This window comes from Anomaloglossus baeobatrachus, chromosome 5 (genome assembly GCF_048569485.1).
Source record: "Anomaloglossus baeobatrachus isolate aAnoBae1 chromosome 5, aAnoBae1.hap1, whole genome shotgun sequence".
NCBI classification, from domain to species: Eukaryota; Metazoa; Chordata; class Amphibia; order Anura; family Aromobatidae; genus Anomaloglossus; species Anomaloglossus baeobatrachus.
In genome coordinates this window covers 585,315,655-585,343,249 of record NC_134357.1, presented here as the reverse complement: position 1 = coordinate 585,343,249, position 27,595 = coordinate 585,315,655, and the positions used below count along the sequence as shown (strand labels likewise).

Here is a 27,595-nt window from a genome sequence, read left to right as displayed (position 1 = left end):
TAATGCTTCCTCGCTGCCTTCTTGTTTTAGCTTTTTAAATGCCTTTTTCTTATTATTCATTGCCCCTTTTACATCCTTATTAAGCCACATTGGTTTTCTCCTGTTCCTAGCCCTTTTATTTCTGTATGGTATGGCTAGCTCGCAGTGGGTGTTTAATACCGATTTAAAAATTTCCCACTTATTTTCTGTGCTCCCATTTTTGAGGACATTGTCCCAATCAATTTGGCGAAGGTCTTCTCTAAGTTGATCAAACTTTGCTTTCCTGAAATTCAGCGTTTTTGTAACCCCCCTCCAAGGCACCTTACTAAAGGACAAGTGGAATTGTATTATATTGTGGTCACTATTCCCTAGGTGCCCATCCACTCGTACGTCTGTTATTCTATCTGGCCTGTTGCTTAAAATTAAGTCCAGAAGGGCTGCCCCTCTAGTTGGGCCCGGCACAAGTTGGGACAGATAATTATCCTTAGTTACTGACAGAAGCCGGTTTCCTTTCTGAGATACACAGGTTTCAGTTTCCCAGTCTATATCGGGGTAATTGAAGTCCCCCATAATAATCACCTCATTGTGATTTGCTGCTTTGTCTATTTGTTTCAATAATACATTTTCAGTGGTTTCTGTTATATTTGGTGGCTTATAACAAACCCCTATGAGTATTTTATTAGTTTTCCCTCCTTGTATCTCCACCCATAGAGACTCCACCTCTTCATTTCCCTCTTGAATATCTTCTCTTAGTCTGGGCTTTAAACTGGACTTTATATATAGACAGACTCCACCTCCTTTCCTTTTTTTACGATCCCTCCTAATTAATTCATATCCTTGCAGGTTAGCCGCCCAGTCATAACTATCATCTAACCATGTCTCAGTTATTCCTACTATGTCGTATTTCTCCTCATACATTACCAGCTCCAGTTCCTCCATCTTATTGGTCAGGCTTCTTGCATTGGTCAGCATGCAGGAAAGAAGTTTTGCTCCCCTTTTCTCAGCTTCCTTCTTAGTACCCTGTCTTGGGTCCTCTTTACGGCATCTAGTATCCTTGATTAGTTTCTGCTGCATGTTCTTGTCTGCTGTTTTTTCTCCCATCCCCTCTTCTTCTAGTTTAAAGCCCTCCTGATGAGTGTGGCAAGCCTTCTGGCGAACGTGTGTTTCCCAGGTTTTGTGAGGTGTATCCCGTCTCTTGCGAGAAGTCCATCGTAGAGGTAATTCACTCCATGGTCTAAGAATCCAAATCCTTGCTGCCTGCACCACCGTCGTAGCCAGTTGTTCAAATCTAGTATCCTATTCCATCTTCTGACACCATGGCCATCGACTGGGAGGATTGATGAGAAAACAACCTGTACGTTCCGTTCCTTTATTTTCTTCCCCAGAATTTCAAAGTCTTCACAAATAGTTGGCAGATCATTTCTTGCCGTGTCGTTTGTTCCTACATGTATCAATAGGAACGGGTATTCGTCCTTGGATCCGAGGATAGTTGGTATCCTGTTGGCCACATCCTTGATTTTTGCTCCAGGGAGGCAGCATACTTCTCGTGCGGTTATGTCCGGCCTGCAGATAGTTGCCTCCGTGCCTGTTAGTAGTGAGTCGCCCCTAACTACCACTCTTCTTTTCTTTCTGGACGCACTGCTTGTTGCTCCTGAGTGCTTTTGAGTGTCTTTTGTTTCTGCTTTTGTTGACAAAGTAACTTCTTTTGATGATACTGTGTCTTCTCCTGTAGAGACGGTATCATCCTGAGCTGTGCCATTTTCGTTCTCCAGCATGAGGGCTTCATATTGGTTGCTAAGCTGTGTGGGTGGTGCCGACCACTTGATCCGCTGGCTTCTTTTGGTCACATGTCATGCCTTGGAAAAGATAACTTCCAAAGACTGGCTTAAGGGAGTAATAAGGCACGGGCTCAGGTTAGAATTTAATTCGACCCCCAAGGGGTCATTAATAATGGCGTCGCTCAGCAAGTCGGAGGAGAGACGACTCGCTCTGCAGCAGGAGATATTAGCTCTCCTCCACAAAGGAGTCCTGGTAGAAGTCCTTAAGGAAGAGTGGGGCAGGGGATTCTACTTCAGCCTCTTCCTTGTTCCATAACCAGACGGTTCCTACAGGACAATAATCAATCTGTGGGGGCTAAACAAACACCTAGTGCCCCGTCTTTTCAAGATGGAGTCAATAACATCAGCAATAAAGATGCTTTTCCCAAATTTCTACATGGGGGTGTTAAACCTCAAGGACGTGTATTACCATGTCCCTATTCTTCCATCTCATCAGAAGTTCCTGAGAGTAGCCCTCCCTTGGCAAGGAGGGTTAGGTAATTTTCAATTCAGGGCTCTACCCTTTGGTTTAGCCATTGCCCCAAGAGTATTCACGAAAGTGGTGGCAGAGTCTATTATGCCTTACGTGGATGATTTTTCGATAGTAGGACACTCAGAAGAACATTGCAGTGCCAAGATCCAGATAGTAACCAAGATCCTGGCAGACATGGGGTGGCTATTAAACCTAAAAAAATCAAGGCTACAACTATTAAAAGTACAGTTCTTTTTAGGACTGATTCTGGCTTCCCGGTCTCAGTTATGCCACTTGCATACAGAAAAGATCCTCAACATCCAGACCTTGGTGTCCTCCAGGATAAGAGAACCAATTACGACCCTCAGGAGAGTCATGTGTTTACTGGGATCCCTGACATCCTGCACCCCCACAGTGTTATGGGCACATATCTACTCTCCTTCCCTGCAGTAGGAGGTGCTAAGAGCTAAAAAAAAAAAAAAAAAAAAGGTTAGGGGGGTTCTCAGAGGAAAGGGTCTTAGACCCTCTGCAGTAGTAGTTAAATACCGAAAACCTGTCAGCAGTGGTCCCTTGAGTAATTCAGGTCTCAGACATCATTACTACAGACTCGAGTGCATTTGGCTGGGGGGCCCATCTAAGAGGACAGTAGCCCAGGGGAAGTGGAGCTTCCAGGAGAGTCGGGTTTGTGCCAATCCCAATCTTAAGGAATTATTGACTGTGGGAAGAGCCTTAAAGGCATTTCTTTCTCTCTAACAGGGCCACCATGTCTGCTTTATGTCAGACAACAGGGTGTCAGTGTCTTATCTGAACCACCAGGTGGGCACTTGGTCTCTCACCCTAATGAACGCAGCTCAGGAATTTTTATCCTTAGCAGAGTCATTCTATTGCGTTTTCAGCTCTGCACATAACAGGACTTCAAATGTAACTGCAGATTTTTTGAGCCGGAATCTGTTGCGACAGGGGGAGTGGTCCCTGAACCTGGGAATCTTCAATCAGATAGTAGAACTTTGGGGGTCCCCAGTGGTAGACCTATTTGCCAGATGAGCCAACAAAAAAGTAGACAGGTTCTGTTCCCTGAATCCCCGTGAGGATCCTTGGGCGGTTGATGCCTTCCAGATTCATTGGGTCTCAGGCCTGCTTTATGTCTTTCCCCCGCTCGTGTTGATTCCAGTGGTTCTCAGGAAAATCTGGGAGGATCAAGCAAGGGTAATTTTGATCATCCCCTTCTGGACCAGGAGGCCTTGGTTTTTCTGGCTAAGAAAAATGTCTCTTTCAGAACCATGGATTCTTCCGGAGATCCTGAACTTTCTCTCTCAGGGCCCGGCGTTTCACCCTTAGGTTCCAGGCCTACATTTGACAGCCTGGAATTTGAGAGAGGCCTGTTAGTGAGCCGTGGATTCTCCGGAAATCTGGTCTCTACTCTTTTGCAGAGCAGGAAGCCAGTTACCACTAAGATCTATTGTAGGATCTGGAGGAAGTTCCTCTCCTCCTCGAAAGAGCAACCTGTGGGAAAAGTTCCTTTTGGGTTCCATCCTTGAGTTTTTACAGAAGGTTCAGGTTTCAGCCTTGAGAGCCCTATTCAACTATGATTTAGCAGGGCATAGTTGGGTCAGGAGGTTTTTAAAGTCTTGTCAGAGAGCAGTCCCGCTCCCTTCCCTAAAAATTCATCCTTGGGATTTAAACGTATTGCTGGATTGTGTTACAGGGCCTCCTTTCGAACCCCCTAGCTCAAGCCTTTATAAAGCTCCTCAGTCTAAACCCTATCTTTTTAGTAGCGGTGACCTCAGCCAAGAGAGTGAGCAACCTACAGGCCCTATCCTCCAATCTTCCATACACCCAAATTTCAGAGGATAGGATAATCTTAAGAACAGACCCTGCGTATTTACCCAAGGTAGCCAAATCCTTCCATATATCCCAGGAGATAATTCTGCCTTCTTTTTGTGCCTCCCAAGAATCAGAAAGAGGAAACGCTGCATACCCTGGATGTTAGAGATACACTGATTCGGTACTTAGAGACTACTACAGGGTGGAGGAGGAGTCGAGCATTGTTTATTTGCTTTTAGGGGGCTAGGAAAGGCCTGGCAGCCTCTAAAAGTACTTTAGCAAGATGGATCAAGAAAGTAATTAGTGTAGCCTATGTAGCCCAGAACATACCGGTTCCCAAAGGCATGACCGCTCACACCACCAGAGCGGTGTTGACTTCCTGGGCTGAAAAGACGGAGGTACCTATTGACCAATTTTGTAAGGCTGCAACTTGGTCTTCCCCTTGCATCTTTTTTAATCACTATAGATTGGATTTTTCTTCCATGGTGGATTTAATGTTTGGTAGAAGGGTTCTACAAGTGGTGATTCCCTCCGTAAGGTGCTTGAATCTATCAAAATCTCTCTAGTGGTGCTGTCATGGTGGAAGAGAAAAATGAAAATTACTTATCGGTCAGGTTTTATTTCCAGCGCCCATGACAGCACCATTGTTTCACCCTCTGCTTAGTTTTGGTTGTGTAGGGTCGAGGTGCTACATCTTAGTTTGTTATGTGTTGGTGGAGGTTTATATTAATATTGTTTCCTGGTATTCCTCTCTTGCTCTGTAACCTAACTGCTGCGGAGGAGAGGTACTGCCCTTTTATTTCAGTGGGTTTCATGTCCTAAGAAGGATGGACCTCTCTCTCTGGTGGTGCTGTCATGGGCTCTGGAAAAAATTATTACCAATAAGTAATTTTGATTTTCAAGGTCCTGGAGTGGCGTAGCCAGTCTCCAGACCTGAACCACATAGAAAATCTTAGAGGGAGCTGAAACCTAATGTTGGATTTTCTGTCTTTTTTTCTAATTCCATCACAGTTCTAGTTACCTACTATAAAAATTACAGACCCTCCATTCTGTGTAGGTGGTAAACTTGTAAAGTTGGTAGAGTATCAATTACTTACTGTATTTTCCCCACTCTGTGTGTATCTGTGTCTGTTTCTGTGTATGTATATATAATATATATACAGTATAACAGTATATATATATATATATATCTATCCCATCCAGGGAGAGTTGGAGAGAGATTTAGTTACTATCCCAGGTAATTCCGGCTACTGCAGCTAGTGAGAAATATAAGTAAATCGCCCCCTATCCCTTTTCTCAATAGCCCCCAAATTATGTTACTTTCCTCTCATGACAGAAGCTCATCACACGTAGGAATCTTCTCGTGACCTCTAGATGTGTGAAGTGCACGCATTATTGCTTCACACCGATATCACAACTGTAGTAATTGTATTTTATATGTGCTTACACCGGCTTATCTTCTCATTCAGATCCCTACAATATCGGATCCTCTCAGTGGAGATCTTCTATATAATTGTTCTGCTTGACCCATTAAGGATGGACACAGACAGGGAGAAGATGGTGGAGAGGATATTACACCTCACCCTAGAGATCCTCTTCCGGCTTACTGGAGAGGTGAGAGATTCTGATGACGTCACATTACATCATTCTTATCTATGGGAATAACAGATGGACAGAACTGGAGAGGTGAGGACTCTGGAAATGTCTGGAGTGAGATTTATTACTGTGTCTCTCCATAACCAGGATTACACAGTAGTGAAGAAGACCTCTAGTGAGCGCTGTCAGGCCCCTGTGTCTGAGGGATGGGGAAGACCCCTGAGCCCAATCACGGGGCCTCCACCTCACCCCCCGATACATGAGGACATCAATGACCAGAAGATCCTAGAACTCACCTACAAGATGATTGAGCTGCTGACTGGAGAGGTGACACTGCTGGGAATGCTGGGACATTATACAGTAACGCTATGAAGGGATCGGGGGTGACGGTATCATTGTATGTCAGGTTCCTATAAGGTGTCAGGACGTCACCGTCTATTTCTCCATGGAGGAGTGGGAGTATTTAGAAGGACACAAAGATCTGTACAAGGACGCCATGATGGAGGTTCCCCAGCCCCTCACATCACCAGGTAATAGACAGGACTAAATACACACGGCCTATAATTGTCTGTATGTAAGGAATGAATTCAGTCCCTGTATGTGTCTCCTCCAGTTCTATCCAGTAAGAGGACAACACCAGAGAGATGTCCCCGTCCTCTTCTCCCACAGGACTGTAAACAAGAAGACCCCGATGTTCCTCAGGATGTGTTTCCTCCAGGTCTATCCAGTAAGAGATATCTACTCATGTACTTTTTGCACTAATTTTGTGTTTACATTTTTAGGCTTTCTGCTCTCGGTTTTTTTTTCAGCTGTATTTTCTTTGCTTCTGCTTCTTCTGCTGTTTGTTTCTAGTCCCTTCTCTATGTTATTATGATGGCAACTCAAAGACCTGCAGAGGGTTCATGAATACCCTGTTTACTCGAAAAGACGACCTGCACCGAAAATAAGACCTAGCATAATTTTATCGGATTGTTGGAGAAGGCTTGAAATATAAGCCCTCCTCCAAAAATAAGCCCTAGTTACAGTCAGGGCCAGCGTTGGGAAGAGTCAAACTGCAATTTTTCAGGAATCCCACTCTCTTAGGGTTCCCATCAGTTGTATTCTAAAGTTGATTGTTTAAGGACCTTTGATAATTGCAAAGTAATTAGACATGATGTAACAAAAGGTCTCTTAATTACAGTAGTCTAAATTAACTGACCAGAATGCAGGACTGGCATTAGGGGAAAGAAAGTGCAAACTGAGCAATTTCACAGGGCCCCCATTCTCTTAGAGGTCCCAGTGTTTATATGCCTATTATCGGTCTGCTTAAGGCCTAAAACACACTTCCGCAAAAAAAACGTGCGTGTGACACGGTACGTTTTTCGGGTCCGTGTTCCGTTTTTTTGGGGCATTTCTCCGGTACATATGGCATCCGTGTGATGGCGTATGCGAGCCGTGTGTACGTGTAAAATGTCCGTGTATGTATACGTGGAATGTCCGTGTGGAATGTCCGTTTGTGTGTTGCACAATGTCGTTGATACATGTCGGCTGACAGCAGACAGAGTTGCGCGATGAGAATGAACTCGGGTGAACTTCACCCGACTTCATTGTCATGCCGCGGCTCTGTCTGTGTGCCGCGTACTGATTAGCGGTCACCTGTGAAGGATTCACCAGTGACCGCTAATCCCCCGAGTGACTGAAGCGAGCAGCCCTCTCTCATACTTACCGCTCCCCGATCACCAGCGCGGCGAGGAACAGCTGTGCAGAGAATACGCGGCAACAATTACTTTGAATATGCCGGCCACTCATTATTCAATCTTGTATTCCCTGCTTTCCCCACCCACAGACGCCTATGATTGGTTGTAGTCAGACACGCCCCCCACTCTGAGTGACAGCTGTCTCACTGCACCCAATCACAGCAGCCGGTGGGCGTGCTATACTGTGCAGTAAAATAAATAAATAATTAAAAAAAAACGGCGTGCGGTCCCCCCCATTTTAATACCAGCCAGATAAAGCCATACGGCTGAAGGCTGGTATTCTCAGGATGGGGAGCCCCACGTTATTTTTAGGCTGGGGGGCTCCCCATATCAGTCAGCAGCCGCCCAGAATTGCCGCATACATTATATGCGACAGTTCTGGGACTGTACCCGGCTCTTCCCGATTTGCCCTGGTGCGTTGGCAAATCGGGGTAATGAGGAGTTTTTGGCAGCCCACAGCTGCCAATAAGTCCTAGATTAATCATGTCAGGCGTCTCCCTGAGATACCTTCCATGATTAATCTGTAAGTGACAGTAAATAAACACACACACACCCGAAAAAATCCTTTATTAGAAATAAAAAACACAAACATATACCCTGGTTCACCACTTTAATAAGCCCGAAAAAGCCCTCCATGTCCGGCGTAATCCAGGATGCTCCAGCGTCGCATCCAGCTCTGCTGCATGGAGGTGACCGGAGCTGCAGAATACACCGCCGCTCCTGACAGCTCCATGCAGCTAATGAAGGGAATAGCGCGATCAGCTGTATTCAGCGTTGGCTGCGAGTAACCTCAGTGACAGCTCAGCTGATTGCGCTATTGCCTTCATTAGCTGCGTGGAGGTGACAGGAGCGGCGGTGTCTTCTGCAGCTCCGGTCACCTCCGTGCAGCAGAGCGGGACCGCACGCCGTTTTTTTAAATTATTTATTTATTTTACTGCACAGTATAGACACGCCCACCAGCTGCTGTGATTGGGTGCAGTGAGACAGCTGTCACTCAGCGTGGGGGGCGTGTCTGACTGCAACCAATCATAGGCGTCTGTGGCTGGGGAAAGCAGGGAATACAAGATTGATTAATGAGCGGCCGGCATATTCAAAGTAATTGTTGCCGCGCATTCTCTGCACAGCTGTTCCTCGCCGCGCTGGTGATCGGGGAGTGGTATGAGCCGGGGGAAGAAAAAAACCGAGCGCCAATGTAAGTATGACTGAGAACAGCAGAAAAACAGGTAAGTATACTGAATTTAATTAAAAAAAAAAAATAAGATCGCTAGTATAAAAACGCACACGCACGAAACGTGCTGAACACGGACATACTCCATGTGCGGTACGTGTAGGCATGGACCAATAGACTAAAGCGGGTCCGTGCCTGCGTGCTGCCGGCCAAAAACGGACATGTTGTCTGTGTAGAAAAGCACACACACGTACTTACCTCATGGACACACGTTCCGTGCGATTTTACGTGTGTGTGCCATCTACCATTGATTAACATGGGTCTCCGGGTCTACGTGTCTCCGGTACGTGCAAATACGTACCGCACGCGTACATATTACACGGATGTGTGTTGTGGGTCTAAAGTCCTTTTTGACAATGTCTTTGATCACATGCTCTAAAGGAGAAAGTATCGTTCCCTCCCCTTCTTTATATGGTGGCTGGACTATTTCATTAATGCCTGCTATAGTTTACCTATACTGGTCTGGTGAGGTGTTGTAATCCAGACTGACAGGTGGTTTTTGTGCATTACTGCTGTGAGCTGTTGTGATGTTAACCCTTGTTGTATTTTTGTTCCTGCCTTCCTGCTCTTGATTTTTTCTTAGTCTCACACTGTTTATTTCAGTGAGTTTTCAATGTGTCCCGTCTGTCTTAATCTGTGTTTTCTGCCTGTCTTAATCTGTGTTTCCATCATATTCCTGTTCATTTCTTTCCCGGTGGATAACAGATTAGATCTGGTCAGAAGAATAGTAAGGCACGGGACTCTAGCATCTCCATCTTCAGGGGTAATCCAGAGGTTAGAAATAGCTTAGGGTCCCCTAGCGTGAGGGACAGTATATGAGCCCCCTATCCCTCATTATCCTGCAGTCACATTGTGAAAATCAATCAGATTATTTACTGTAGCACATTTCAGAGAACTGGTGCTACTGGAGATATATCTTGGAGACAGGAATGGGAGATCCGAACTAACAAAGATGTAACTCTTAAGCCTGCTTTACACCTTACAATTAGGTGTGCGATCTCGTATGCGATGTGACACGCCCAGGTTGCATACGGGATCTATGAGATTTCACGTTGGTCGTTCATTTGCTGTCACACGAGCGTTAGTAGTCTATGTTAAATTGATCAATTTTGTGTGCGATCCTTTAGATCATGTGTTCTGTGACGTATGCATTGGGCACCTTTTTTTTTTTTTTTTAATTTATTGACTTGCCAAGCGTGTGTAATGTGTAGGGATGCGTTTTTACTATGTCATCTGCCATTCAGCTCTGCTACATGGCCGCTAACAGCAGACACAGACAGCCATGTAGCAGAGCTGAATGGCAGATGACAGCAGACACAGACAGAGCCGCACTGTCAGAATGAACTCGGGTGAACTTCACCCGACTTCACGGTCATGCTGCGGCTCTGTCTGTGTCGCGTCCTGATTAGCGGTCACCTGTGAAGGATTCACCGGTGACCGCTAAACTCCTGAGTAAGTGAATTGAGCAGCCCTCTCTCATACTCACCGATCCCCGATCCCCGGCGCTGCACGGCATTCACACTGCTCCGGCGGCTTTTACTGTTTTGAAAAAGCCGGCCGCCCATTAAACAATCTCGTATTCCCTGCTTTACCCGCCCACCGGCGCCTATGATTGGTTACAGTGAGACACGCCCCCACGCTGAGTGACAGGTGTCACACTGCACCCAATCACAGCAGCCGGTGGGCGTGTCTATACTGTGTAGTGAAATAAATAATTAAATAATTTAAAAAAACGGCGTGCGGTCCCCCCCAATTTTAAAACCAGCCAGATAAAGCCATACGGCTGAAGGCTGGTATTCTCAGGATGGGGAGCCCCACGTTATGGGGAGCCCCCCAGCCTAACAATATCAGCCAACAGCCGCCCAGAATTGCCGCATACATTATATGCGACAGTTCTGGGACTGTACCCGGCTCTTCCCGATTTGCCCTGGTGCGTTGGCAAATCGGGGCAATAAGGAGTTATTGGCAGCCCATAGCTGCCAATAAGTCCTAGATTAATCATGTCAGGCGTCTATGAGACACCCTCCATGATTAATCTGTAAATTACAGTAAATAAACACACACACGCCCGAAAAATCCTTTATTAGAAATAAAAAACACAAATATATACCCTGGTTCACCACTTTAATCAGCCCCAAAAAGCCCTCCTTGTCCGGCGTACTCCAGGATGGTCCAGCGTCGCGTCCAGCTGTGCTGCATGAAGGTGACAGGAGCTGCAGAATACACCGCCGCTCCTATCAGCTCCACACAGCAAATGAAGACAGCCGCGCGATCAGCTGAGCTGTCACTGAGGTTACCCGCTGTCACTGGATCCAGAGGTGGGTGCAGCGGTGGCCGCGGGTAAGCTCAGTGACCGCTCAGCTGATCGCGCTACTCACCGCTGCTCCTCTCACCTCCACGCAGCAACTGAGGTGAGTAGCGCGATCAGCTGAGCTGTCACTGAGGTTACCCGCGGCCACCGCTGCATCCACCGCTGGATCCAGTGACAGCGGGTAACCTCAGTGACAGCTCAGCTGATCGCCGGCTGTCTTCATTTGCTGTGTGGAGGTGACCGGAGCGGCTGTGTCTGCTGCAGCTCCGGTCACCTCCATGCAGCAGCACTGGATGCGACGCTGGACCATCCTGGATTACGCCGGACAAGGAGGGCTTTATAGGGCTGATTAAAGTGGTGAACCAGGGTATATGTTTGTGTTTTTTATTTCTAATAAAGGATTTTTCGGGTGTGTGTGTTTATTTACTGTAATTTACAGATTAATCATGGAGGGTGTCTCATAGACGCCTGACATGATTAATCTAGGACTTATTGGCAGCTATGGGCTGCCAATAACTCCTTATTACCCCGATTTGCCAACGCACCAGGGCAAATCGGGAAGAGCCGGGTACAGTCCCAGAACTGCCGCATATAATGTATGCGGCAATTCTGGGCGGCTGTTGGCTGATATTGTTAGGCTGGGGGGCTCCCCATAACGTGGAGCTCCCCATCCTGAGAATACCAGCCTTCAGCCGTATGGCTTTATCTGGCTGGTTTTAAAATTGGGGGGGACCGCATGCCGTTTTTTTGAATTATTTAATTATTTATTTCACTGCACAGAATAGACACGCCCACCGGCTGCTGTGATTGGGTGCAGTGTGACACCTGTCACTCAGCGTGGGGGCGTGTCTCACTGTAACCAATCATAGGCGCTGGTGGGCGGGTAAAGCAGGGAATACGAGATTGTTTAATGGGCGGCCGGCTTTTTCAAAACAGTAAAAGCCGCCGGAGCAGTGTGAATGCCGTGCAGAGCCGGGGATCGGGGATCGGTGAGTATATGAGAGAGGGGGATAGCCTGACATGAACAGAGAGAGAGGGACAGAGATAGTGACCGACTGACAGAGATTAGTGCATGACAGACATTGTGAGGCGCTTCAGAACGCAGCTTTTCAGCTGCGCTCTGAAGCGGACCTTTTTTAAGCTGCGGTGCAGAGCGCACACCTGCGCACATAGCCTCAGACATCAAAATCGTATGAGGGATGTCACACGTTACAATTCACTAGGTTCATGCAACAAAACGTCCAATGTATGAGGAATAAACTACGTGTATGCGATCACCGTATTTTAGTTCAATCTTGATTGCACGTAAGTGTCACACGCAAATACGTCACGAACGATGCAGGATGTGCGTCACTTACAACTTGACCCCGACGACGGATTGAAAGATTTATTGAAGCGTGTAAAGCAGGCATTAGATGTCGAAATTGGACAAAAAATTCAGAATACATTTTTTCCTAATTTAATTGCTGATGTTATCATTTAAAAAAAAATAAATGTACATTCAAGATAATATCGTTATAAAATAATAAGATTGTATTTATTTTTAGCAGATGACTGTATTGGGAGTTCAGAAGGACCTCTAATATCTTCAGAATTTGTAAAAGATGATAAATATGAAGAGCATGATTTTGTCCCAGATAAACCACCAGTCCTTCCTCATAAAGCTCTATCATCTGATCTTTTCAAGCAAGTCCAAAATTCCGATTTATCACAGAATTGTAAGCAAAATAAAAGTTACGGAAGGAATGTGGAACATGAAACGGATCCTACAAAGGAGAAGCCATTTTCATGCCCAGAATGTGGAAAATGTTTTTCTCGGAAAATAACCCTTGCTAACCATCAAAAAAATCACTCTGGGGAGAATCCATTTTCATGTTCAGAGTGTGGGAAATGCTTATTTCAGAAATCAGACCTTGTTAGACATCAGAAAATTCACACAGGGGAGAAGCCATTTTCATGTTCAGAATGTGGGAAATGCTTATTTCAGAAATCAAACCTTGTTAGACATCAGAAAATTCACACAGGGGAGAAGCCATTTTCATGTTCAGAGTGTGGGAAATGTTTTATTCAGAAATCAAAATTTGTTGTGCATCAAAGATCTCACACAGGGGAAAAGCCATTTTCATGTTCAGAGTGTGGGAAATGTTTTATTCAGAAATCACATCTTGTTACACATCAGAAAATTCACACAGGGGAGAAGCCATTTTCATGTTCAGAGTGTGGGAAATGTTTTATTCGGAAATCACATCTTGTTTTACATCAGAAAAATCACACAGGGGAGAAGCCATTTTCATGTTCAGAGTGTGGGAAATGTTTTATTCAGAAATCAGAACTTGTTGTGCATCAAAGATCTCACACAGGGGAGAAGCTATTTTCATGTTCAGAGTGTGGGAAATGTTTTTTTCGGAAATCAAAATTTGTTGTGCATCAAAGATCTCACACAGGAGAAAAGCCATTTTTATGTTCAGAGTGTGGGAAATGTTTTATTCAGAAATCACATCTTGTTAGACATCAGAAAATTCACACAGGGGAGAAACCATTTTCATGTTCAGAGTGTGGGAAATGTTTTATTCAGAAATCAGAATTTGTTGAGCATCAAAGAATTCACACAGGGGAGATGCCATTTTCATGTTCAGAGTGTGGGAAATGTTTTATTCAGAAATCAGAACTTGTTGTGCATCACAGATCTCACACAGGGAAGAAGCCATTTTCATGTTCAGAATGTGGGAAATGTTTTATTCATAAATCAGCTTTTGTTAGGCATCAAAGGTCTCATACAGGGGAAAAGTAGATAAGAAATAGGACCCTGCCTCACCTTATAGGTGCTCTGGAGAAAAATAATTAAATAAGAGGGAGAGAACTCTGGCACACTACCCCAAATAATGTGAAGACTCAAAATATATATTCAATCAGTTTGTTCATTTATTTCAAAATAGGTGATAGGAAAAAAGTCCACATGAGATGTTTCGACTAAACTCGGTCTTCCTGAAGCGGGACTTATCTCAATGCGTAAGATATAGGTGGGTATACAATTAGAGATGCAGCATAGTAGATAAAAGTGGGTCTTTTTCTGGATATATTAGAGTATTATCCTACTGATACGAGATAGGGCCATTAAATACTTATCATCGTGAGGAAGCTCACATTACTTAAGGCTACTTTACACGCTGCGATATCGGTCCCGATATCGTTAGCGTGGGTACCCGCCCCGATCTGTTGTGCGACACGGGCAAATCGCTGCCCGTGCCGCACAACATCGCGCAGACCCGTCACACATACTTACCTGCCCCGCGACGTCGCTGTGACCGGCGAACCGCCTCCTTTCTAAGGGGGCGGTCCGTGCGGCGTCACAGCGACATCACTGAGCAGCCGCCCAATAGAAGCGGAGGGGCGGAGATGAGTGGCCGGAACATCCCGCCCACCTCCTTCCTTCCTCATAGCGGCCGGGAGGCAGGTAAGGAGAGGTTCCTCGTTCCTGCGGCGTCACACATAGCGATGTGTGCTGCCGAAGGAGCGTCAAACTACATCGTTACTGCTGCAGTAACGATAATCGAGAATGGACCCCCATGTCACCGATGAGCGATTTTGTACGTTTTTGCAACGATGCAAAATCGCTCATCGGTGTCACACGCAGCAACATCGCTAATGCAGCCGGATGTGCGTCACAAATTCCGTGACTCCAACGACTCCGCATTAGCGATGTCGCAGCGTGTAAAGCCCCCTTTAGTCCTAATGGACAATTTGTACAATCAACTACAAGTGCCCTATGTGACCAGAAGAAAACGCCAAAGAGCTATTAGGATAGAGGCCTAACGTCATAGGATGGAATTGGTGTCGTAAACTTAGTAGGTAAGATAGGTAATCAATGTTGCTTCAGTATGACTTTAAATGGCAGGCACCCATAGGAGGGACGGTGAGTATATGCCGGGTGTGTTGGCTTAAATGGTATACAGCTTCAGTGCTCCTGTATAATACTGATACAAACCACCGTCGGCTGTTATAGAGGGAAGGTCCACAATGGGTGTGTAACAAAGCACACGTATATACAGAGGAACAAGCTCCGTGGGTCTCGCAGTGCGCACTGGTCCCAATTTATCAAAGCTTTAAAGCCAAAAAAGTGGCACAAAATCTTTGAAAAGTCATACATTTGGATCAATTCATAGTTGTGCCAAATTTTGGCGGCTTTTGGCATTTTCACTCCAAAATTGGCAGAGCTTGGGTGGGACGGGGGTGGGACAGCACAGCTGCTTAAATTCATGATAAGCTGTGGCGTTCCCCATGCCAGAGATCTCACTCCAGTCCCTGAAGGGAGTAATATTTCTAGCATGGCACATGGAGGCACATACCACTCGTCAAACGCTCCAGATTCATGAAAAGGCATGCACCACTTCATGAATCAGGAGTGGTCCCTCATAAATTGAGCCCATTGTTATAAAAATGATCCCTTTACAAAGGATAATTGTTGTAATAAAAAAACTAAAGAATTTTATATGTCTGATATCCTAGTGGTTATTTTCTCTAGTCACCCTCCACAGCAGCACACAGGAGGTTAACTCTCCGTCCTAAAAGGGACAGGAAACACAAAGAGGTTAAATAACCCCTCCCCACCTCCCATCTCCAGTGTTGTTCCCGGGCCCTATGGGGGCACGAAGAGATTACCTGTGGTGCTTTCGTGGCTGGTAATGAGAGCGCCGCATCAGTATTTCTTACCAACCGAGCAGCTGAGGGCGAAGCTAGCCCGCTTCCTCCTCCATCGCTGCTTCCGTCTCCTCTGGATTCGGGATCTGCCTGCCTCTCCTGTGCCTCTTGGAGGTAAAGCGGGGAAAGCTGACTCTCCGGGTACCTCTCGTAGCTCCCGACACCTCCTCTTCTCACACGCGGCAGCTGTGGACACGCGGAAGTGACGTCATCGGACGCCCTTTGTCAAAGTCGCTTCCGGGTTCGTGCATTCCAAAATGGCGCTGCACGGCCCAGTGGTGTTGTCGGCACTAACTCCGTTGGAAGCCTGCACCACCCCGACGGAGGAGGTGGAGTCATCCACTTTGTGGACAGCTGGATACATCCGGACCTCATTAAAGGGCCCACGTGAGAGCGCTCTCCAGGACTAAGGATGGAGGGAGACCGCTCAACAACTCTGCTTCTGTGGAGCCCAGCTCAGCCCCTGGTTCTGTGAGTACAGTGACTTGGGGGAAGGTCGGGGTTATGGGCTCGTATTGCTCTGTCGGAATTCTCCTCTTCCTGGGTGTATACTTACGTCCTCTCCCCCCCCCCTCCTTAGGGAGACAAGAATGTTGCACCCAAGAAAGAGAAGACCTCTAGCAAAAAGTGTATCATGTGTAATAAGAAGCTTCCTTCAGACCATTCTAAGAAGTTATGTCAGCCCTGTACTGATCAGGTAGTTAGAGAGGAACAACCCTCCCTTCTGGTTGAATTAAAAAACCTGGTACGTCAGGAAGTTCAGTCCTCCCTAGCATCCCTCTCCCAGCCTCTTCCCACTGCAACCCCTGCGCCTAAGAAGAGAAAACTAAGCCCTGTGGGAGACTCAGAGTTGGACTCATTAGAAGGTCCTTCCTTCTCTCCGCTAGATGAGTTGATAGAAGAAGATGAAGGTGTATTTTCAGATAGAGTTGAGACCAAACATTTTTTCTCAAATGATGATATGGATGAACTTCTGGGAGCAGTGTGGGATACTATGGAGGTTGAGGATGAGAAGGCTACTAGGTCAATACAGGAAGAAATGTTCAGGGGATTCCGGAACCCGTAAGAAGGTGGGATTTCCTGTACACGAGATAATCAGAGATATGGTTCTTCAAGACTGGGAAGCTCTTCAGAAACACCTTAATATTCCCCGAGAATTGAGAAATAGATTCCTGCTGGAAGAGGACCCTACCTGCTGCTGGGAAGTACCTAAAGTGGATGTGCACGTTGCCAGGGTAGCGAGAAAGACAACTCTCCCTTTTGAAGAATCATTACAACTTAAGTATTCCATGGACCGTAAAATGGACAGCCTCCTTGGAAAATCATGGGAGACCTCCGCGGTTCTCCATAAGACCGGGGTGGTTTCTACCTGTGTGGCCAGATCCCTGTCCCGGTGGCTGGGCCAACTAGAGGAACATCTCACCCGAGACACACCAAAGGAAGATCTCGTGCTTTCCTTTCACTTCTCCAGAAAGCAACTGGATTTCTTGCTAACGCTTCAGCTGAGTCCGTCCGCGTGGCAGCAAGAAGTGGTGTCCTTTCCAATTCAGCAAGACGGGCCCTTTGGCTTAAAATTTGAAGAGGTGTTGCGACCTCCGAGGTTAAGCTGTGCTCTATTCCATTTAGAGGTGAACATGTTTTCGGTCCAGCTCTGGACGAGATTCTGGAGAAGGCAATGGATAAGAAGAAGCTGTTGCCAGAAGAGAAACAACAAAAAAGTTTTTTCGTCCCCCCCCAATAATCTACCCAGTACCGAGCGAAGGATAAAACTGTCCATTGGAGTTATCCAAAAGGAGGCAGGGGAAGGGACATCTTTATGTCCCAAAAGACCGAAGATCGGAGCCATCGCCGGGACAAGCAATGACGCCATCAGGATAGGGGGTCGGCTGTCGGCATTTCTCAGTCAGTGGCAGAAGATATCCTCAAATCAATGGGTCATAAACACCATCAGAGAGGATGTCAAAGTCGAGTTTGCCACGTATCCTCCATGCTGTCTAAGGCCCTGTGCGCACTGGCAAACGGAATTTTCTTAAGAAAATTCCGCAGGGTCTGAAAGATTACTGCACCTGCGGTAAAAAAAAACGCGGCAAACCGCACCCGAAAACCGCATGCGGTTTGCGACAGTTTTACCGCGGTATTGTTTGGAGTATTGCCGCGGTTTTGCCGCGTGCAGGTTGGTACATGTGTTTTAATGCATTCAATGCAATAAAGCACATTGAAAAAAAAAAAAAAGTAATTTCCTTCTAAGATAGATAATACAGTGCCTACAAGTAGTATTCAACACCCTGCAGATTTAGCAGGTTTACACATTCGGAATTAACTTGGCATTGTGACATTTGGACTGTAGATCAGTCTGGAAGTGTGAAATGCACTGCAGCAAAAAAGAATGTTATTTCTTTTTTTTATTTTTTTTTTTAAATTGTGAAAAGTTTATTCAGAGGGTCATTTATTATTCAACCCCTCAAACCACCAGAATTCTGTTTGGTTCCCCTAAAGTATTAAGAAGTATTTCAGGCACAAAGAACAATGAGCTTCAAATGTTTGGATTAATTATCTCTTTTTCCAGCCTTTTCTGACTAATTAAGACCCTCCCCAAACTTGTGAACAGCACTCATACTTGGTCAACATGGGAAAGACAAAGGAGCATTCCAAGGCCATCAGAGACAAGATCGTGGAGGGTCACAAGGCTGGCAAGGGGTACAAAACCCTTTCCAAGGAGTTGGGCCTACCTGTCTCCACTGTTGGGAGCATCATCCGGAAGTGGAAGGCTTATGGAACTACTGTTAGCCTTCCACGGCCTGGACAGCCTTTGAAAGTTTCCACCCGTGCCAAGGCCAGGCTTGTCCGAAGAGTCAAGGCTAACCCAAGGACAACAAGGAAGGAGCTCCGGGAAGATCTCATGGCAGTGGGGACATTGGTTTCAGTCAATACCATAAGTAACGTACTCCACCGCAATGGTCTCCGTTCCAGACGAGCCCGTAAGGTACCTTTACTTTCAAAGCGTCATGTCAAGGCTCGTCTACAGTTTGCTCATGATCACTTGGAGGACTCTGAGACAGACTGGTTCAAGGTTCTCTGGTATGATGAGACCAAGATCGAGATCTTTGGTGCCAACCACACACGTGACGTTTGGAGACTGGATGGCACTGCATACGACCCCAAGAATACCATCCCTACAGTCAAGCATGGTGGTGGCAGCATCATGCTGTGGGGCTGTTTCTCAGCCAAGGGGCCTGGCCATCTGGTCCGCATCCATGGGAAGATGGATAGCACGGCCTACCTGGAGATTTTGGCCAAGAACCTCCGCTCCTCCATCAAGGATCTTAAGATGGGTCGTCATTTCATCTTCCAACAAGACAACGACCCAAAGCACACAGCCAAGAAAACCAAGGCCTGGTTCAAGAGGGAAAAAATCAAGGTGTTGCAGTGGCTTAGTCAGTCTCCTGACCTTAACCCAATTGAAAACTTGTGGAAGGAGCTCAAGATTAAAGTCCACATGAGACACCCAAAGAACCTAGATAACTTGGAGAAGATCTGCATGGAGGAGTGGGCCAAGATAACTCCAGAGACCTGTGCCGGCCTGATCAGGTCTTATAAAAGACGATTATTAGCTGTAATTGCAAACAAGGGTTATTCCACAAAATATTAAACCTAGGGGTTGAATAATAATTGACCCACACTTTTATGTTGAAAATGTATTAAAATTTAACTGAGCAACATAACTTGTTGGTTTGTAAGATTTATGCATCTGTTAATAAATCCTGCACTTGTTTGAAATTTGCAGGCTCTAACTTATTTGCATCTTATCAAACCTGCTAAATCTGCAGGGGGTTGAATACTACTTGTAGGCACTGTAAATAGACAGATATAAGAATAGATAGAGTCCCTGTGAGCACACGGTGCATTTCTCCCGAGCGGTAGTATGTTCACATTACCGGCTGTGGGAAATGACCTGTGGTTACCTCTGCTCTCTCGTTGCGAGGTTGCATTCAGCAGTGTGTCAGTCGCGGCTGTATGCAAGCATTGCAGGACGTGGATTACGCCGGAGCTGTGTGTTTCGGGGGGGATTAATAAAGGGGTGAAACGGGGGCTTTTTTGTACTTTATTTAAAATAAAGGATTTTTCGGTGTGTGTTTATTCACTTTACTTATGGGTTGATCATGTCAGCTGTCTCATAGATGCTGCCATGATCAAGCCTGGACTTAGTGGCGGCAATCCACCGCCATTTACTCCTTATATTACCCTGATTGCCACCGCATCTAGGCAACAGGACGAGACGGGGACACTCCGGTACTGCCGCATAATGAATGCGACAGTCTCGGGGCAGCTGCGGCCGATATTCTCGGCTGCGGGAGGGGGAGGGGGGATATTAACCCTGGCCCTCGCCCTCCCCAGCCTGAGAATACCGGGCCACTGCTGTGTGTTTACCGCAGCTGGAAGGTAAAAATACAGCGGAGACCATGTGTTTTTTTTTCTATATGTCCGTTTGATTTGTATGTGTATTCTATATGTCTGTGTGTGAGTGCGATGTGTGTGTATTCTATGTCTGTTATGTGTGTGTGTGCGTGAGTGTGATCTGTGTGTGTTTACTCTCTGCACCGCTTCCTCTTCCTGTCATAATGACATCACTTCCCTGCAAACCGCAGGCAGTGATGAACATTATGTCCCGAAACCGCGAAATACCGGAGGGAATAACGCAGGAAAACGCAATGAACCGCACAGAATTTGCTGCCTGCGTTATTCCCTGCGGGATTTCACGATTACATTGCAGTCAATAGAGTGAAATGCTGCAGCGACGTGCGGAAAAGAAGTGCCATGCAAATGTTTTTGCTGCGGCAATCCCACAGCAAAAGATGCAGCTATCAAAATCCGCATACTGCGCACAGCATTTTTTTTCCCATAGGTTTTGCTGGTGAATCACTGCAGAGATGTTATGAACATAACATGCAGTGAAACATGCAGCAAAACCGCAGGAAATCCACGGCAAAAGCCGGCAAGTGTGCACAAGACCTAAGGGTCACATCCTCTCCCTCACAAGGGTCACAAGACACTCTCATGCTCTGCATTCAGAACCTCCAAAAGATAGGGGTTGTCTCCTTGGTACCATAGCCAGAGGTGGGTCACGGTAATTACTCCCATCTATTCCTGGATCAAAAACCCAACGGCACACCTCGGTTAATTATCAACCTCAGGCCATTAAATCGTCACATCATCTACAGGCGTTTCAAGATGGAGTCGGCCAGATCCACCACGCCCCTCAACGGTCCGGGGTTTTTCATGGCCACAATAGATTTAAAGGATGCATATTATCACGTCCCAATCTTTTAGGGGTGATTCACACACAGCGAGATCGCTGCTGAGATCGCTGCTGAGTCACGGTTTTTGTGACGCAGCAGTGACCTCATTAGCGATCTCGCTGTGTGTGACACTGAGCAGCGATCTGGCTCCTGCTGTGAGATCGCTGCTCGTTACACACAGCCCTGGTTCGTTTTTTTATTGTTGCTCTCCCGCTGTGACGCACACATCGCTGTGTGTGACAGCGAGAGAGCGACGAAATGAAGCGAGCAGGGAGCAGGAGTCGGCATCTGGCAGCTGCGGTAAGCTGTAACCAAGGTAAACATCGGGTAACCAAGGTGGTTACCCGATATTTACCTTCGTTACCAACGTCCGCCGCTCTCGCTGCCAGCGCCGGCTCCCTGCTCTCTGCACATGTAGCTGCAGTACACATCGGGTTAATTAACCCGATGTGTACTGTAGCTAGGAGAGCAGGGAGCCAGCGCTAAGCAGTGTGCGCGGCTCCCTGCTCTCTGCCCATGTAGCTGCAGTACACATTGGGTTAATTAACCCGATGTGTACTGTAGCTAGGAGTGCAGGGAGACAGCGCTAAGCAGTGTGCGCGGCTCCCTGCACATGTAGCTGCAGTGCACATCGGGTTAATTAACCCAATGTGTACTGTAGCTAGGAGAGCAGGGAGTCAGCGCTAAGCAGTGTGCGCGGCTCCCTGCTCACTGCACATGTAGCTGCAGTACACATCGGGTAATTAACCCGATGTGTACTGTAGCTAGGAGAGCAGGGAGCCAGTGCTAGCAGTGTGCGCGGCTTCCTGCTCTCTCCACATGTAGCGACGTTATGATCGCTGCTGCATCGCTGTGTTTGACAGCTAAGCAGCGATCATAACAGCGACTTACAAGGTCGCTGTTACGTCACAGAAAATGGTGACGTAACAGCGACGTCGCTGTCGCTATGTGTGAACCCAGCTTTACACTCACAAAAGATATTTTTATTTCGCGGTCCGTCACAAGAGGCGTCTTCAGTACTACCAGTTCAACGTGCTACTGTTCGGTCTCTCTTCTGCACCTTGGGTTTTCACCAAGATAATGGGGGAGGTGGTAGAATTTCTAAGCAATCAGCACATCTGTATAGTTCCCTACCTCGAGGACTTCATGGTAGTGGCCTCCTCTGCCCAGTTGCTCAACCAACATATGCAAACAACACTCTGGTTACTACGCAGACTTGGATGGGCCATAAACCCTCAAAAGTCAGATCTTCTTCCCTCTCCTTCCTCGGAGTGCTGTTGGACTCTGTCAAACAAAAGTCCTTCCTTCCTATCAACAAACAGTTGGGAATAAAGAACAAGGTTTCGTCTCTGCTTGGCCAATGAGTTGTCACCCTGAGGTTCGCAATGTCAGTGCTGGGATCTATGACATCGTGCATCACAGCAGTGTCCTGGGCTCTGACCCACTCACACTCCCTACAGGTTCACATTCTTGCATCTTGGGACGGTTCCCAGAGGTCCCTGAACAAGAAAACCTCCCTGCCGTGTCTGGTAAAAACATCCTTACTGTGGTGGATGGTTCCCACCCATCTGCAAAGGGGAGTATATTGGAGTCGAGAGCCATTAGTGACAGTTACCACAGATGCCAACCAGAGAGGCTGGGGAGCAATCGTCTCTCAAGTTCCCTTCCAAGGCCTCTGGTCCCAGGAAGTCAGCTGCCAGTCCTCGAATTACCGAGAGCTGGAAGCCATCTACCAGGCACTCAAAGCAGCATACCTCATGCTTCAAGGGGCACATGTGATGGTGTACTCGGACAATATGACGTTTGTGGCTCACCTTCGTCATCAGGGAAGCATGCGCCAACAGAGCCTGCAAAGGATTTCCGCAATAATATTTTCTTAGGCAGAGCGGCATCTCCTATCACTATCGGCCGTCCATCTCAGAGGTTCTGCAAATACTCAAGCGGATTATCTCAGCAAGAAGGATGTTAATCCGGGGGAATTGTACCTGTATCCAGAAGTATTCCGCACCTTAGTCCTAAGGGGGGATTGCCGCAGGTGAATCTCTTTGCGACCCGGCAAAACACAAAGGTAGAATTTTTTGTTCACTAGATCACAACGATCAGGCACTAGCAGTGGATGCCTTCTCCCTTTCTTGGAGGTTTTGACTAGCCTATGCCTTGCCACCAATTCCGTTACTGCCAAGGACTCTGCAGAAGATAAGATCAGACAGAGTTGCTGCCATACTGGTCGTGCCACTGTGGCCCAGGAGAACCTGGTTTGGGGCCCTTGCCCCCTTATCTCAGGACGGCTCCTTCTTATTGCCTCAGGTTCCCGATCATCTCCATCAAGGTCCGCTCTTTCACCAAGGCCTTAAGAGACTGAACTTGGCAGCGTGGCTTCTGAATCCGTTATTCTGAGAGCCAGGGGCCTGTCAGAAAGAATCATTGACACGCTACAAGAGAGCTGTAGGCCTGTCACTAATCTTATCTACTTTAAAATCTGGAAAACCTTTACCGCCTGGTGCAGTCCTCGAGTACCTGATCTGTTCCATCGAAATGTGGCTCACATCCTGGACTTTCTACAGTCGGGCCTTGAGAAAGGTCTCAGTCCCAGCACTCTTAAGGTCCAGGTATCAGCTTTGAATGCTTATTTTGATCAAGACCTGGCAAACCATCTCTGGGTAAAACGATTCCTGTCTTCGACGGTCAGATCTTGTCCTAGGCAACTCCCTATAGTCCCTCCCTGGGATCTCAGGCTCCCTTTGAATGTCTGGCTTCCTCATCCTTAAGATTAGTATCCTGGAAAACTTCCTTCTTGATTGCGATCACCACGGCCAGACGAGTGGGCGAGATCCAGGCTCTTACCATACGAGAGCCTTATATGAAGATTCTTGATGATCGAATTGTCTTCTATCTTGATCCTTCCTTTCTCCCAAAGGTGGTGTCGGACTTTCATAAGAACCAGGAAATTATCTTGCCTTCCTTTTGGCAGAACCCAGCTAAACAGAGAGAGAGATGGACTTTCATTCCCTTGATGTACGTAGGGCAGTGATGCTCTACCTACAAAAGACTGAATCCTTCAGGAAGGATTCCAACCTTTTCATTAAGAGTGTGGGACGGAATACTGGGAAGAAGACAGCCAAGGGCACATTATCCTACTGGATAAAGAACGCTATCAAGGAAACATACACTACCCAGAGCCTCCTTCCTCCGGATCACTTAACAGCACATTCCACACGGTCGATGTCAGTTTCCTGGGCCAAGATGGCAGAAGTTTCCATCGATCAGATTTGCAGAGCAGCTACCTGGTCCTTTGTCCATACATTCATCAAACATTACCGATTAGACTGTTCTTTCCAATCGGAATTTGGCCTTTGGTCGAAAGGTCCTACAGGCTGTGGTCCCTCCCTAACATTTTTCGTTGGTACTCCTCCTGTGTGCTGTCGTGGAGGGTGACTAGAGAAAATGGAATTTATCTTACCGTTAATTCGGTTTCTAGGAAACCCTCCACGACAGTACAATTATTTCCTCCCTATCAATTTAATTTTGCTGCATTTTATTTCTGAAATAAAAGATTTAGACCATTCATGCGTTTTGTGGTTACTTGGAAAAACACTGGAGATGGGAGGTGGGTAGGGGTTATTTTACCTCTTTGTGTTTCCTGTCCCTATTAGAGTTAACCTCCTGTGTGCTGCCGTGGAGGGTTTCAAAGAAACCGAATTAACGGTACGATAAATTCCATTTTTTGCGCGGCTACCCACAAATTGAGATGAGCGTACCCGCTGGAGTTCGGGTTCAGCTTTTTCAGACTGACTTTATATAAAGTTCAGTTTGGAACCGGATTTGACCAGAACCCCAATGAAAGTCACTGATTGGGTATTTCGGTCTTTGCCGACATGTAGCCATAAACAGAGCATTTCCGGGGGAGTGAAGTCGGGGTTTACACACTACATCCTATACCGATGTGTTTACCCCCTCGTGAAAGCAAGGGGCTCGCACTGGGCTGAGCACCCATACCTAAACACACTGATGCTAGATCGAGTGGTTAGGATACATAAAGCACCCAAACTCTGAACTCGAACACTGATTTTTTTTTAAAAAAAATCTGTGTTCGGTACAGATTTTTTTGTTCTGGTTCACTCACCTCTGCCCATAAACCTTTATTACAGTTTAGACTATGGGTGTAGAAGAGACCAGAACTTAAAGGGGTCTATCTCTTGGTGAAGAGTAAGTAACAGTTATGATACCTATGATGATGTTTTGTGAAGGGATTCTGTCACTAAGTGTTTACCCCTTAATTAAAAATCAGAATATAAAGACAGTATCTTGCTAGCTACGAGGAAGTACCAAGCAAATGGAGAAAGGGAAGGGAAACCCTGTGTCTAGGGAAGGGGGAGATAGTGACCCCTGAAAAAGCCTACCATTGGGTCCTGGGTTCCCTCATCGCCCTTGATAGGTTCCACACCTATGCACAGAGCCAGATACCGGAGTCTAGGCTGACCCTGATCTGAGCCCTTGGTAGGGAGCGGATGGGATGAGCTCTTTGTCAACCCCACTAGGCACTAAAGGACACACAGGGATAACATACAAGGGAAAACAATAACTTATCTCTAGACGACTCAGTAAGAAGTTCAGTAAACCGAGCAGCAACGATCCTACTGATGCATGCAAGCCGCCTGTTTGCATCCAGGGGTTGTGAACCACCTCTTCCGACAAGCCTACAACCTGCAGTAACTCTGTCCATTACACCACTGCGCAACCAGCTCTGTCCTCACCTATTGTACCCTCACCCATTCCCTGCAGACTGTGAGCCCTCGCGGGGAGGGTCCTATCTCCTCCTGTACCTGTCTGTTTATGTAATATTCCTGATTGTTGGACTTGTTTTTTATGTATACCCTTTTCACTTGTAAAGAGAAATGGAATATATGGTTCTATAATAAGAAATAATAATAATAACAACTGAATATCACCAGCACAAGTCCAGGGAAAATTAAAGTATTTAAGCCCAAGGAGAAATACAGATAATTAGCAGCTGAAGGGAAGAGGAGCTCCCCTGGGTCCTAAAGGGTAAAGCATGAAAACCCAGCAGAGGAGATTCCTAGTACATTGAATACTGACAGAAGGAACAATAGAAAGTCAGGGAGCACTTTGCACAGCCAAACGCTGTGAGGCTGTGACCTTCTATTGCCGGACACCACAGGACTGTCTGTCACCAGTGACTCTGATTCCAATGATGTGTCATTTTCTGAGTTTCTTGCTGTAGTTTTATAAAATCACGCTATTATTGCTAGGGAATTATCATTAGAGAACTAGTAAACCTGCTGCCATGTATCCTCCATCCCCATGTCCATCTGCCCTGATTGGCAGCTTTATGTCTATGCTCATTGTCCACAGCTGCCAATCAGTGGTGCAGGTGAGGTTATACACGGAGCAGCATTTCGAGAACTGGTAGATGTTAAGCAGATAAAACTGAAAGCAGCCAAGTAAGTGACACATCGCTGGCATCAGGGTCTCTGCTTATACAGGTCGATTGGACACACGTTACAGATATCTTTGTTCTTCCTAATCTATAAAACACATCCTGAAGCCATACGTTATTAAATGTTATATACACTACAGTTCAAAAGTTTGGGGTCACCCAGACAATTTTGTGTTTTCTATGAAAAATCCTACTTTTATTTATCAGATGAGTTGCATAATGAATAGAAAATATCGTCCAGGCAGTGACGAGGTCAGAAATAATGACTTTTACGTGAAATAATAATTTTCTCTTCACACTTTGCTTTCGGCACAGAATGTTCCTTTGCTGCAATTCCAGCTTTGCAGACCTTTCGGATTTCTAGCTGTTGATTTGCGGAGGTAATCTGGAGATATTTCGCCCCATGCTTCCCCCCTCCACAAGTTGGATTGTCTTGATGGGCACTTTTTGATACCATACGGTCAAGCTGCTCCCACAACAGCTCTATAGGGTTGAGATCTGGCGACTGGGCTGGCCACTCATTACAGAGAGATACCAGCTGCTGCTTCTTCTCTAAATAGTTCATGCATAATTTGGAGGTGTGCATTGTCCTGTTGTAGGATGAAATTGGCCCCAATCAAGCGCTGTACACATGGTATGGCATGGCATTGCAAAATGGAGTGATAGCCTTCCTTATTCAAAATCCCTTTTACATTGTACAAATCTCCCACTTTACCCACACCAAAGCAACCCCAGACCATCACATTACCTCCACCATGCTTGACAGATGGCGTCAGGCACTCTTCCAGCATCTTTTCAGTAGTTCTGCGTCTCACAAATGTTCTTCTGTGTGATCCAAACATTTCAAACTTCGATTTGTCTGTCCATAACACTTTTTTCCAATCTTCCTCTGTCCAATGTCTGTGTTTTTTTGCCCATATTAATCTTTTCCTTTTATTAGCCAGTCTCAGATATGGCTTTTTCTTTGCCACTCTGCCCTGAAGGCCAGCATCCGCAGTCAATTCTTCAATGTAGACGTTGACACTGACGTTTTGCCGGTACTATGTAATGAGGCTGCCAGTTGAGGATCTGTGAGGCGTCGATTCCTCACCCTAGAGACTCTAATGTACTTGTCTTGTTGCTCAGTTGTGCAGCGCGGCCTCCCACTTTTCTTTCTACTCAGGTTATAGCCTGTTTGTG

The 27,595-nt window shown here is 46.4% G+C and overlaps 1 protein-coding gene across 1 annotated transcript in view; it reads left to right on the top strand.

Annotated features, from left to right (window-relative positions):
• LOC142312479 (uncharacterized) overlaps positions 1–27,595 on the top strand; it is a 198,324-nt gene that overhangs the window by 32,924 nt on the left and 137,805 nt on the right. The window contains 2 exon segments of the mRNA XM_075351425.1: positions 12,874–13,700; positions 21,541–21,553. Of these exon segments, the coding sequence (XP_075207540.1) occupies positions 12,874–13,700; positions 21,541–21,553 (840 nt within the window).